Source organism: Crassostrea angulata, chromosome 3, assembly GCF_025612915.1.
Source record: "Crassostrea angulata isolate pt1a10 chromosome 3, ASM2561291v2, whole genome shotgun sequence".
Lineage (NCBI taxonomy): Eukaryota > Metazoa > Mollusca > Bivalvia > Ostreida > Ostreidae > Magallana > Magallana angulata.
In genome coordinates, this window is record NC_069113.1 from 4,706,542 (window position 1) to 4,718,867 (window position 12,326).

Below are 12,326 nucleotides of genomic sequence, written 5' to 3' on the forward strand. Positions count from 1 at the left end.
ATTTTCATGTTTTAACATAAGTCAAAGTAGGATATGATATGAAAAACGACCAGTACTCACGTATTTTGAGAATATTATCCGAACACTTATACTTTCGCTCGAAATTACACAGGAACTTAATAAATTTCGATGAAGTCTCGTGAACTTTTATTCAAGCACCTCTGGATATATTACATAATTAGCAACGATAAAGAAAACATTCCGAACACATTCGCAGGGGTGTTTCACCAGTTAAGAATTTTCTTTCACAGTATTGAACCAAAAAATACGTTTTAGAAAATTTTGGAAAGTTAAAAATTTTATTGTCCTCAACGGGATTCGAACTCATGACCTACAGGTTTGTAGTGAACCCACTAACCCACTGCGCTACGCTGTAAGATGTCGAAAATCGGAAAGAAACTTGTAAGTCATGAGTTCGAATCCCGTTGAGGACAATAAAATTTTTAACTTGCCAAAATTTTCTTAAACGTATTTTTTGGTTGAATACTTTGAAAGAAAATAAGCTCTCGTTGGATTTCAAGGGCACCCTGTAAATGGTGAAACTATTAAAAAATTATACTTGATTTTATTGTTTATTTCGATAAATAATACGACATAACGTGAAGGTGTCACATTACTTGTAAGTAATGATTTTTCCAATTAACAAATGAAATCTAAGACTATTCATTTAACAAATTTTTAAAAAGAGTGGTCCCCATACAATTCGCCTCAGTTTAAATCAGCCAGTACCGGAATTGCATGCTTCCAGATTTACTTTTTTGCGTACTGCGTCATCAAAAAGTGGTGTATAGAGTCACCTTAAAGAATGATTTGCTAAATCAATAAAAACCACGCAGTTCTCTGACACAAAACTTTATATATATATATTACATAAATACTATTGCACATCAATTTTGATCATTTGTTCCTAGTAATTGAAGGGGAACAATATGAATGCTTGCTGCCATGACAACAATTAAACATGTAAACAATATTCTTCCATATATCAACTTTACCAGACTTTTGAGTAGTCTAAAAATATGCACCTAAAACTACATGTAAATTCATAATTATTCCTGAATAAAAATGGGACATTTCAGTTCAATAAATGTATATTGCTTAATCAAGACAGAAACCATAATATTCCATTCTCTTTCTCTGGCAAAAAATCCCATACATGTACATGTAAAACAAAATAAAAAGAAAATAACTGTCCATCCCTCATTTAACAATGTACAAACTGTATTTTGCTATGGCGAATTTACATTTCATTTAGCTCTCTGAATTCTGGCATGCATTCAAAATAGCACTATCAAATTCATTTATGAAGGGTCTACAATTCACAAATAATATGAACAACAAATATTTGTATGCCATTATACTCTTAAAGAAGCTAGATAGTAAAAAAAAAATAACCATTAGATCTTCCTTAAATTTTTTGATATCATTTTGTTTAGCTCTAAACTATCAATCAGTAATGCAATAAGCTTTGAAGATAAATATTGTGCTATCTTTAAACAGAGCTCTTCTTCTTAAAGAGATAAATAAAGTCAAAAAATGGCCTCAACTATTCAGCCCTCTTAATCTAATAATTATAATATGTATGTATTGGATACAAGTTAAGGAAAGACTATCAAAATTCTTGACATATACACATGTACATGTATTACATATAGCATGGAAAACGTGAGTTGGACACTTGATGAGGGATGGACAATGGAAAAAGCAACAAGCCACAGTCAGCACTGAGCAAAACTTAGTCAGCACTGAGTCTAAGTCTTTGGCACACATGGGTCACGAGTAAAAGCAGGAATATCACAGGTATCAGAGTTGTTCCGGGACTTGATGTCCATGGTTTCTGACAGAGGGCGCTGCATTGTCTAGAGCTAATGGGGCCTTGTTGTGTCATGACTTTTTACTGCGGGCCTCGGGGCTCTCTGGGGGTGTTTGGTGTTGACTAGTCTTGGAAGCCTTTCGCCGATTCAAAGACAACCTTTTAGCTGTTCTCTCAAATATTCCTGTGTCACTCGACCCAGCTGCAATAAAACAACATTTGATGAAATCAACCTTAATAGGACTCCTACCTCCATATTTTGGGGTTCATTTTGTGTGCCACCTGTAATGATTAATGTTTATTAATATTTCATCATAACTTACAATAATCTACATTCTTATCTTAATTTATAAAAATTTTTATTCATGTATAGTATGGTTTTCATATTTAAAAAAAAACTTCTACATCTTGAGATAACTATGTGGTGGATAAATCCAAATATTCTTGAATAAGACGCGGAATTACACTATTCTGCTATGTTTGTTTTTTAATTCTGATTAAACGAACATATTACATGTATTACATATTGTGCTGCCTATTGTCATTACTAGTCGGGACTAATCTGCTAATCTTTGTTGTTTGTATGGTATCTAATTATACATTATTAACCCACAGTATTACGGTATCAGTAGTTTCAATCTAAAGTAAGACTGAGATGTAATTAACATAAGCATGCTGAGTGAACTGTTATCCCATGCACCTCTCTAACAACAAGATATCTCAAAGCAAATATCAGGACAAAATCAAGCATATCCCCGAGTGGTATTATACCCGACTGTTATATTGTGTTAAAACCACTGATAAATGGTATCAATTCCCAAATAAATCCATGTAAACAGGCACCACTGAATAGAAATCTTGCATACTCAGAATTCAGAAAGTTATCGGTTATAACATACGTTACCACACCCACAATTCATAGGCACAACAGACTGTAAGGTTCAAATCCAGTTATCGTCAGAAAAAGTTGTCAACAATCATTCATGGTGGACTATAATAACTGTTGGTATTTATTTGGAGGGCCATGAGCATAACAAAATAAAGGTACAATGCAGATTTTTGAAAAGTGGTATAGAAATTTAACCTCGAATAGATCATTTCATCCTAGGCAAGCTTTAATACAATTCATGTATTTTACAGTAAATTTATTTCACAAGCATATCAAGGGGAAGGAACTGCAGTGTTTAAGGGAATAACAAAAGTGAAATAACAAATGTGAAGAAAAAAATGAACAAAAACAAAAATAAAACATGGAGAAACAACAAGTGAACCTAGACATGCATTAGAAATGACTCACCGGGTGATGTTTCCTGTCAGGCTAAGAAACAGGCAAATTAGGTCACACACATGATAGATATATATTGAACACTGAACATGTATATATACACCCTCACATCGTAAGCAGCTTACAACTGTGCAGGTTTTTTTAGCAACATGTAAGTCTATCACAACACTTAGAGTGAGAGGAATGAACAGTGTACAACAATGGGTGCTCTCAAACCTTATCAAAACACATCTAGATGTTGGCGTTTGTGTATCTGGAGTCCTATAGACATAAAAGGAGGGTACATTTACTACAGTCCTCGTATTGTCAGTTAAATGTGCATTAATTAGACATCTCAAAACTTCCCTTACTAAAAGGAATTAAGCCTTTAAAATTGGATTTACAGCTTCTATTGATACAAAATTTCAACTGAAGTCAGAACTGATCTATCAACAAATGATGTTGTCAGACCCCATTATTATGAAAAAATTCAATGCTAGCAGTAATCAAAGTGAATGATGAATTAATATAGGCGATAGGTTTGCTTTTGAAAATACAATAAATTGAATGTCAACATGAAACCCCAACTGTGTCCTATATTCAGTAAAAATTATTTCAGATTAAATTTGAATATTCATAATACCTTATAACAAATTTTCATAGAATTTCAACACGTTTGCTGAAACTAAATTTCTTGATATATTAGCCTTTTCAGCCATTAAATTTTAGTGAGCCTAAATATATGCCTTTTCATTAATCTTCAGTCACTGTGACAAGTCTTAAACACATGCTTACAAATTTTTTAGTCCTTATTAAAGTGCAGAACTGGTATTAGAAAGAGCACAGAGGCAGACCAAAACACTTGGCTAATGAAGATGATCAATAATATATTTTCTGTTTTTTCCCCTTTGTTTCTACTCATTTTCATATCCATCGTGTACACAGTTATACCAGCTTCATTTTGTGGCATCAATCAAATGAAACATAATTTTAACAATACATATATTAAATGATAAATATATAATGATGTCAAGAGAGAATAACATGTGAACTATAAGATATTATAACACTTCATATTCATAAAGCTTGCATTTCAAATGATTAAATTTGCTGCAGCCTTAAATAAAAAGTATGCCTTGAGACATACAAGAGTATGAGATTTTATGTAATACATATGTCTGCACTATAAATGGATACAGAAATACAACTAGCATTGAATGATGCGAGTCTTACCTTAAGAGTATACAGAATGGCTTAAGATTTGTTATCACCAGATTCGGTGTTTGCTGTTTAAACATTAGCAGAAATGCATCATGCTTTAGTATACTGAGAATGTTATACTGTTTAAAAGACGACCAGATCTAAAGCTACTGGGGTTACAACGAACATTAACGGTTTGTTAGGTACACCAAATACTGGGGATCATTCTGTGATTTTGTACTTGCTGTATTGCTATAGTGAAAAGATCATAGAATAGGTACAGGCAAGTCAACCTTCATACAGGGATATACATATGTACTGGTACCTGCACAGACAAGGACCAAGACCTCTTTAATATCACAGTTACAGCCCTTTGTTTTGATTGTTTAGGGATGCTGGCAACTTAAGCAATGTTCATGCTTCAAATGAAAAGATCTAGGCTTCAGATGAATAGATCTACAATTCAATGAGTCCGACAGCCAAACTTTTATTATCACAACACTTATCAATCTAACAAATTACGACAGAAAGCAAGAACTGAGACAAGCTACGTTTGAGCTAGACACACATACACAACAGTTAGTACAGGGAGCTAGTCCCAACTTGTTTTCAGCCACAACATCTCATGCGAGCATCATGCTTCATACTTACCGGTACCACCAGAAACCAATACCTCTCTCACTAAAGGGCTCCCATTTGTCATTGAGCATCCAATCAAATCCCAGGAAAGTATACAGAATAAATCCCACCAAAAGCAAACATCCAATCAGATCGAAAGCACATCAAGGCATATCCATTCCAAAATTATTTTTGAATTAACTAACAGTGTTCATATTTACAATTAACTTTTCCAAAAAATTTCAAAACATCTACCGGAATTGCTTAGGTAAATTTTCCTAAATTAAATCGTTTTAAAGCAATATGAGCTGCAATTTTCATGATAAATTTTTTTTAACAAAGATGTTATTTCTACTAAAATGACATATAATGGTTTATAAATTTCTTTTCGCCAAATTTTTTGTGAAAAGGGCCTATAAGGAGCATTAATTGGAGCGAAATTGAATTATTGTCGTCCTGTACAAAAATTGATTTGCTATATGTTCCTTAGAAGAAATATCTTTCCTCTGACAAAAATTAATGATTTTTTCCAACCTTATTTATCATAAAAGTTTAAGTCACATGCAGATTTAGCATACTAGCAGGTTTTAACAACAAAATAAAATTCTAAAAAATACAGCTCATATTGCTTTAAATGTCATTTTTTTAAAGGATCACTGCTGTTTTCAATTGATAAAGATAATTTACATTGAACACTTGTGGAAAACATTTTTATCTTTTTATTTTTTTCAACTTTTCTCAATTTACAAATCTTCATCCAATTTTGTTAGTGTGCAATTTACAAACAGAACAAAGAAACCAGTATTGAATGAATGCAAAACAATCTGGTCAAGCACATTTCATGCTTCTTCATTCAGTGTTGTTCCTGACAGTCTCAATGCACTGCACAAACAACTACCTGGGCAGAGATCTCATCTACTTGGAATAAGTCAAATGATACCTACACATTCATGGTGCACATTCAAACTTCAATGTTTGACATGAATATTTTAACCTTCACGAAGAGACTAAAGAACTCTAGCTTGTTAGTCTGAGTTTAATGAACATTAGTCTGTAACAATCCATGTTGCTGATCAACAGCCAGTGTATAGCAGTCTGTGTATGTGTGACAAAACAAAGGGGGCAACTCAGTAGAAAACCAGATTCTCCTTGCCCTTATGCCAGAGGGCAGACTGGGCTTTCCTACCTCTGCTTTGTCGAGGCATGGCAGGGGAAACCTGATCAACAGCGCTGCTCTGTGATTGGTCAACCGACGTCATACTGGCTGTAAAACTAAGGTCCTGTGACTGGTCCATAACTGTAAACAAAGAGTTTAAAAGACTCTGATGTACATGTATTTAACTTTTGGTAAAAGTGATAATTCAAATCAAATTTTATTGCTGCAGTCAATTAAAAAATTAATTCAGCTAAATAAAACATACTTGTTGCGTTTTGAGGAAGAACAGGAGCAAATACATTGGCAGCAAAATCTTCAAACATGGTGAAGTCCACATGTTGCTGTATTACTGTCTCAAAGTTTTTGGCTCGTTCCTCATAACTTGCAAGGTTCAGTGAACAATAATGTACTTGTGTCATATCATATCAACACCTCTTATTCATATCAGAAAAAAACACTTTATACTGTTCCTATTAACACCTCAGCACAGAGACAAACTTCAACATTCAAAGATATTGAGCACGATAGATTCCTTATTTTAAGCCAGTAATTAATTCTGGGATTCTGCTGAAATCACAAGAATTAAAATTGCAAACACCAAACTATTGGAATAATTTTGTATATTTTCATAACTGACAAAAAATGAATTGCAAATTTTTCAATACCTAGCATTTAATTAGGAATCTGCAGTACACTCATTCATGCACAATTATCAATTTAAATGATGATAAATATGTAGAAGTAAAGGTTGCTGATAAGGATACAATGAGTGATAGAATGGGAGCAGGGAGCGCTTGACACGACTAGCATTGATTGCAGTAGCTCTGACTAGACCAGGCAGCACCTTCCTGTCCAATATTGCACCGTCAAACAGAGGCCCGAAATAAGGCACCTACAAACACACACACAGTCAAACAAAATGATTGAATGGTAGATTTATAAGCACTTTATTTGAAGCTATAATAAGTGTAGAATTTATATACAATACAAAAGTTAAAAAAACATTCATATTTTACAAAAAATCAAACATATTCCATTACAAAATTTTAACAAACGGGCTTAATTATTGTAATCAAAAGTGTGGAAAGATGTGAAAGCAGTGATACCTCTGCCTTTTTATTAATCTCGATTCTGTAGAGCCCTGAGGGTAGAGGATAGATGATGATGAGGACGTCCCCAAACTCTGTGGGGATGATTCCTCGCCGATAATCCCGAGTGTGTTCTGACCATATGATATGGATTTCATCATTACCTAAGTGTCTCATCTACAAAAATCAAAACAATCAATTATACCTGTACATGTACCGGTATATTCATGCGTAAGAACATCTTACTTCCACAGCTCTGTGTATTTTGATATCTTATTAATGAGATTTTGAGAAAGTTCCTAACACATGTCAACAGATTGATCAGTACCTTTATATGCATTGCATCATCAGTGCCTGAAGGCATTCTGGTGGAGACGTGAAATATACACTCGGTCAGTGAGGTGGCATAGTACGGAGCTGTGTTCCCTGTTGTTCGGTTTTGCTGGAGTCCTCCTAAAAAGCCCTGGTGAGTCTCCAAGTCCACCTTCAGAATAGATCATTCATAAATGCCAACATAAATTTGGTAAACTTTGATAAAATTGGAAGTTTCTACCAGCTAGGAGGATAAAAAAGGGTTACCTCCCATCCCAGACCTGCCACAAAGTCCTCGAACGCCTTGCTAGCACCACAGTTCGAGAGGATGGAGTTCTTGTCCTCCTGACCCTCCGCTACATATATCACAGCAAACTTGTGTGTTTCCCGACTGTAAAATTAAAAACATTAACGTATAATTACTACATAAATAACAACAAACTGGTGTGTCATGTCATGTCTACTGATTTATCATTCAAATTTTCCTGTGTTTACCCGAAAATAATTTACAAATAATTACTGCAATAAATTTCAAAAATAGCATGATGTGTAATGAAATTAATTGTGGTGCTAAATATCATACTTTGGTGCATAAAAGTTTACAGTGGCTCTTGTACACAGTAAATTGGCTCATGGAGATTTTTATGTGTTACATCGTTTTCTTTTTGGGATATACATACCATTTCTGATTGTCCAGATTTTTCAGTTCTCTCAAAAGCTTATCACTTTTCCTCAACAGATCAAAATGGCACCTATAAACAGATACAACTTGATTTACCATTTCACATAGCAGTGAGTACTTTTTAAAATATTAATTAATACCTATATGATGAAAAAATATCATTTGATATCAGTTTATTATCACAAGAATATAAAGTAAATCATAAAAAATTAAGTTGATGGAAACATCACTACAGGAAAATGAAAATTTAGTCTACTGTAAGTTTAATGTATAATTTATAGTAATCAGTACACAATATAAAGTTATTAAAATTTAAATGCAGATATCATATGATACAAGGATTGTGAAAAGTTAGATCCACACCTTTGTTCCCAGGCCAGCAGCCCCAGCTGGTCAAGCATCATCCTACACATCTGGAACGGGGGCGTGGTCTCCTCCCCCTCACAGGGCACCTGTGGCTTGGCCAGCATTCTGTAAGGGACAACGACTCTTAAGTGCAAACATACTGTACAGGCCATTTTGTATCCATCTAGATACAAATCTATCAGGAATTTAATTTTTTTTCAAATGAAGCAAACTTCCTTGATTTACCACTTTAGAGGACCTTCATACTAATATGCAATGCACTATATGTTTTGTTTTGTCTATGGCAAGCTACATCTAGAAACTACTGAAAGTCTAGATGTTTATTCAACACGTTTGTAAATGATTATAACACAGCACACATACTAGATCCATAGCTATTTGTAGCAGGCTCTGCCAGAGATTGTCAAATACTCAATCATCAAGTTACAAATCATGCTGGCAACAAGATATATACAAGATCAGCAACTTCCTTTCTCCGGATCTGTTTGTAATTACAGTCCAATTTATCGGTAAGTTTATATTAGAATGATTTTTGATGACCTCATTAAGAGATCTGATCCCATCACCACCACCCTGACACCCCGATCTCCTGACTACATGTGATGGCGGAGGTAGACGATTGTCAAACTAGTTAGGGACTGATCATCAGGTTAATTATTCAACATAATGCAGCAAAATACAATTAGCAAAGTTCACGCAATCTTATCAAGAAAAAAAAATATCTAGTATTAATTGACAAAACTTGGCTTTAAATTTGAAAGAGATGAACACTAATGTAATCTTTTGATAAACAGTGAAAAAAGTTAGTGCAGTGAATTATCAGATGATAATATTTGTTCACCCCAAAATAGTTGGTCTTTTTAATCAATTAGTGTACTTCTATGTAAAAAAAAAAAACAAAAAACAAAACTCAATCACTCAGAACAACTCTTTACACACAACATCACACAATTTTTACCCATTATCTTCACATTCTGGGATTTCAAAATTCACACTTCATGTAGAGAAAAAATAAAGAAAGTGATATACAATACACACTGTAGAAAAACTTTGTGAAAAAGCTATAGTACTGTATTTAACTCTCCATAAATGAGTTAGGCAAAATGGTGAAAAATGAATCTTGATTAAATCATGAGAATGAAAAATAAACCAGTAGGTTGATGAATATTAAGTAAGTTAGATATGGTGAGAAAACTTGAAATTTGGATAACATTATGAGTTTTAGAATATATTTGTTGAGCAAAACCCCCCAAAACTGGTATGTGATTGAATGATAAAGGTAAATAATAAATGCGATTAGGGGTCCAATTTGATTGAGCTGATGATGAGATGCTGACGAGATGCTGGCGAGATGATGGCGAGATGAGCTCTGTGGCGACTGATACAGAAGACAGTGTACAAGACTACAGACCTCTGGTCCTACAGAGTATAATACACAACACACACTTACTTCTGGAATCCCAAACTTCTGTCAGTCCAAGGCAAAAAGGAAAAAATAGGTCAGTCATGCAAAACAACTGAATAATTCTGTCTAGTTCTAATCATTCTGTCTATGGTAGGCTTTACAATTAGGCTAGTAAAAACTGTGACACTGACATGCTTCATATCAAATTATCAATGTAACATACATGTAAAACAAGGCCCTTGTCAAAAATTTCACATCAATTTAAGCTCAGATATGCTATAAGTATTCTGCTAAATAAATCTGAATTGTTGGAATTAAAGGATTATCATAAAAGCTTTCTCTAAGAGAACAATAGCTGTTAAATGGAGACGTGAGAGTGCTATGTACTGACCCTTGATCCATCTTGTGCTTGCTGTAGTACTGAATCTCATTGACCTTCTGGTGTATCACCATCCCCTTGATGGCCTCCTCACTCTCTGTGCTGAACCCCTCTGGGGTCCCCGCCTCCAGGTTCAGGGGCTCCCCAGGGATCAAATGACACTCTGGGCTAGTGTGACCAATATACCGCAACATCTACATGGTACATAAAAATAAAATATGTAATACATGACAATTTGATCTTACTACATTATCGACGATTGCATCTACACTAATTTCGGTGTGTCTGTAGTGTGATATCTATAGCCATTAACTCACATCATTAAGGTTGTCCTGCTGAGGCAGGGATAAGTTATACAGAGGCATCATAGAACTGGGCCTCTCCGTATCCATTAATGGAGCGTCGTGTTCATCGTGAGACAAGAGTGGTTCCAGTTCACTGGCACTGGACAGGTCCAGTAAAGCTTTGGCATCTACAACAAAATCATACATACAGCCTTAAACTTGGCATATTACCTTGATCCTTGACCTTTGAGTACATATATCTTTAATGTAACAAAACATAAAGTCTCTACTTTGTAAAGTTCATGCTTATCATATCTGAAATCTCTCTTTCAATTTCATGCAGTTTAAAGTTGGAAGAAAACTTTTAAAGAGAAATACAAAACAAATCAATATGGTCTTAATAGCTCTTTTTTTTGGGGGGGGGGGGGGGGGTGTGTGTGTATGTAGACAGTGCTTAAACAAAATCAAAGTACTGAAAGTAATGAAAAGCGCTAACCTAGCTTGGTTCTAAGAAAATTTACTGTGTGCAAGCGTAGGCGGAAATGAGCCTTATTGAAATTTTGGTTTATGTTTAATGAATATCAATTTAAAGTATCGAAGGCCAGATTTCTTTAAATATATGTTACTTTCTGAAGATGATGTGAATTAAAGCTGAACATGACTTGTATATGGATACTTGCCTGAAAAAAGATATGTTAAAATCACAAATTATACCTTTTGAACAGTAATTTATCACAGTTTTTTACATTTTCTTGCAAAGAATCGATTTTATTTTTCTATATTTTAGCTTCTGAATACGCACTATATTTTTTTATTACTGCGTAGCATCCCGTGCTGATGTACGTAAGCCCCGCAAACCAATCGTATCTACTCTGCCATTTCCGTCACCCAGATAACTGGTTCCCTATACCTCTTACCAGTTTAAATGATGTATATTTCTGCTCATAGAGGGCAGTTATTCCTTGCACCGGAAATAGAAGTCTAACGCCAATAAAGCGCTGAGCTATGCTTAGCGCTTTAAAAAGGCTGAACATCTACAGTGGGGTCTTACTTTTGACGGAGGATCCCTCCTGACACCAGGGTGGTGCATACAACATGGAGGACTCCCAGGCATATTTCCCCGTCAGGTCCCTCAGTAAGACCCTGCACACAGTGCGGGCGGTGGTCAGGCCAGCAGTCACACCCCCGCCAGGTAAATCCACCTGTACAGGTAAATATCAGGTGTAATCAACCAACCCAAACTACAGAACACTCAGATTCTGAATATAATGGTCAGACACAATGTACTTACCAATGCTGGTAGTTCAATGAAGGAAACTAAAGTTCTCTTATTCTGCACAAAGAACTGTAAAAAAAAAAATCAGCATCTAAAAATTCTGAACTTTAAGGATCAGCTATAAATGCAATATTCAATACTGTAACCAGCATTAATATTTTGCTTGTCATTGTACATATTCTCCAATGTATTAGATAGTTTGGCCAGCATTTTCTTCATCATCATTCATTTACAGTACACAGCCCTACACCACACTGAGCTGTGCGGGGGACACTGACCTGGATGTTGGAGGAGTAGAAGATTTCCTGTTTGAGGTCATTGACCTCCAGCTCCTCCATGTCATGGTGCTCCTGTATGGAGGAGGACAGGCGCGACGCCCCCGACCCCATCGGGAAGTGACACATGTGGTTCACCATGTGGTTGATCAACTGAAAGATAGACAAAAGAACCTTCATACACAATAAACACAGAATATACCATAAA

The 12,326-nt window shown here is 35.0% G+C and overlaps 1 protein-coding gene across 11 annotated transcripts in view; it reads right to left on the reverse strand.

Moving 5' to 3' along the window:
• Nucleotides 1-836: 836 nt before the first annotated feature.
• The window catches only part of LOC128175920 (ral GTPase-activating protein subunit alpha-1-like), a 37,856-nt gene continuing 26,366 nt past the window's right edge, over nucleotides 837-12,326 (reverse strand). For 3 of the 11 annotated variants that reach the window (XM_052841826.1, XM_052841824.1, XM_052841819.1), the window contains 16 exons: nucleotides 12,122-12,271; nucleotides 11,859-11,912; nucleotides 11,619-11,769; nucleotides 10,601-10,755; nucleotides 10,296-10,477; nucleotides 9,950-9,967; nucleotides 9,458-9,493; nucleotides 8,497-8,604; nucleotides 8,132-8,203; nucleotides 7,719-7,842; nucleotides 7,468-7,623; nucleotides 7,158-7,316; nucleotides 6,816-6,943; nucleotides 6,317-6,432; nucleotides 6,082-6,192; nucleotides 837-2,015 (listed from right to left, as the gene is read on the reverse strand). In XM_052841826.1, the coding sequence (XP_052697786.1) occupies nucleotides 1,885-2,015; nucleotides 6,082-6,192; nucleotides 6,317-6,432; nucleotides 6,816-6,943; nucleotides 7,158-7,316; nucleotides 7,468-7,623; nucleotides 7,719-7,842; nucleotides 8,132-8,203; nucleotides 8,497-8,604; nucleotides 9,458-9,493; nucleotides 9,950-9,967; nucleotides 10,296-10,477; nucleotides 10,601-10,755; nucleotides 11,619-11,769; nucleotides 11,859-11,912; nucleotides 12,122-12,271 (1,851 nt within the window). In that variant the 3' untranslated portion in view covers nucleotides 837-1,884. Of the gene's footprint in view, nucleotides 2,746-3,110; nucleotides 3,132-3,314; nucleotides 3,360-6,081; nucleotides 6,193-6,316; nucleotides 6,433-6,815; nucleotides 6,944-7,157; nucleotides 7,317-7,467; nucleotides 7,624-7,718; nucleotides 7,843-8,131; nucleotides 8,204-8,496; nucleotides 8,605-9,457; nucleotides 9,494-9,949; nucleotides 9,968-10,295; nucleotides 10,478-10,600; nucleotides 10,756-11,618; nucleotides 11,770-11,858; nucleotides 11,913-12,121; nucleotides 12,272-12,326 lie in introns of all 11 variants that reach the window. The other 8 variants (XM_052841830.1, XM_052841828.1, XM_052841823.1 and 5 more) reach the window with 8 other exon arrangements.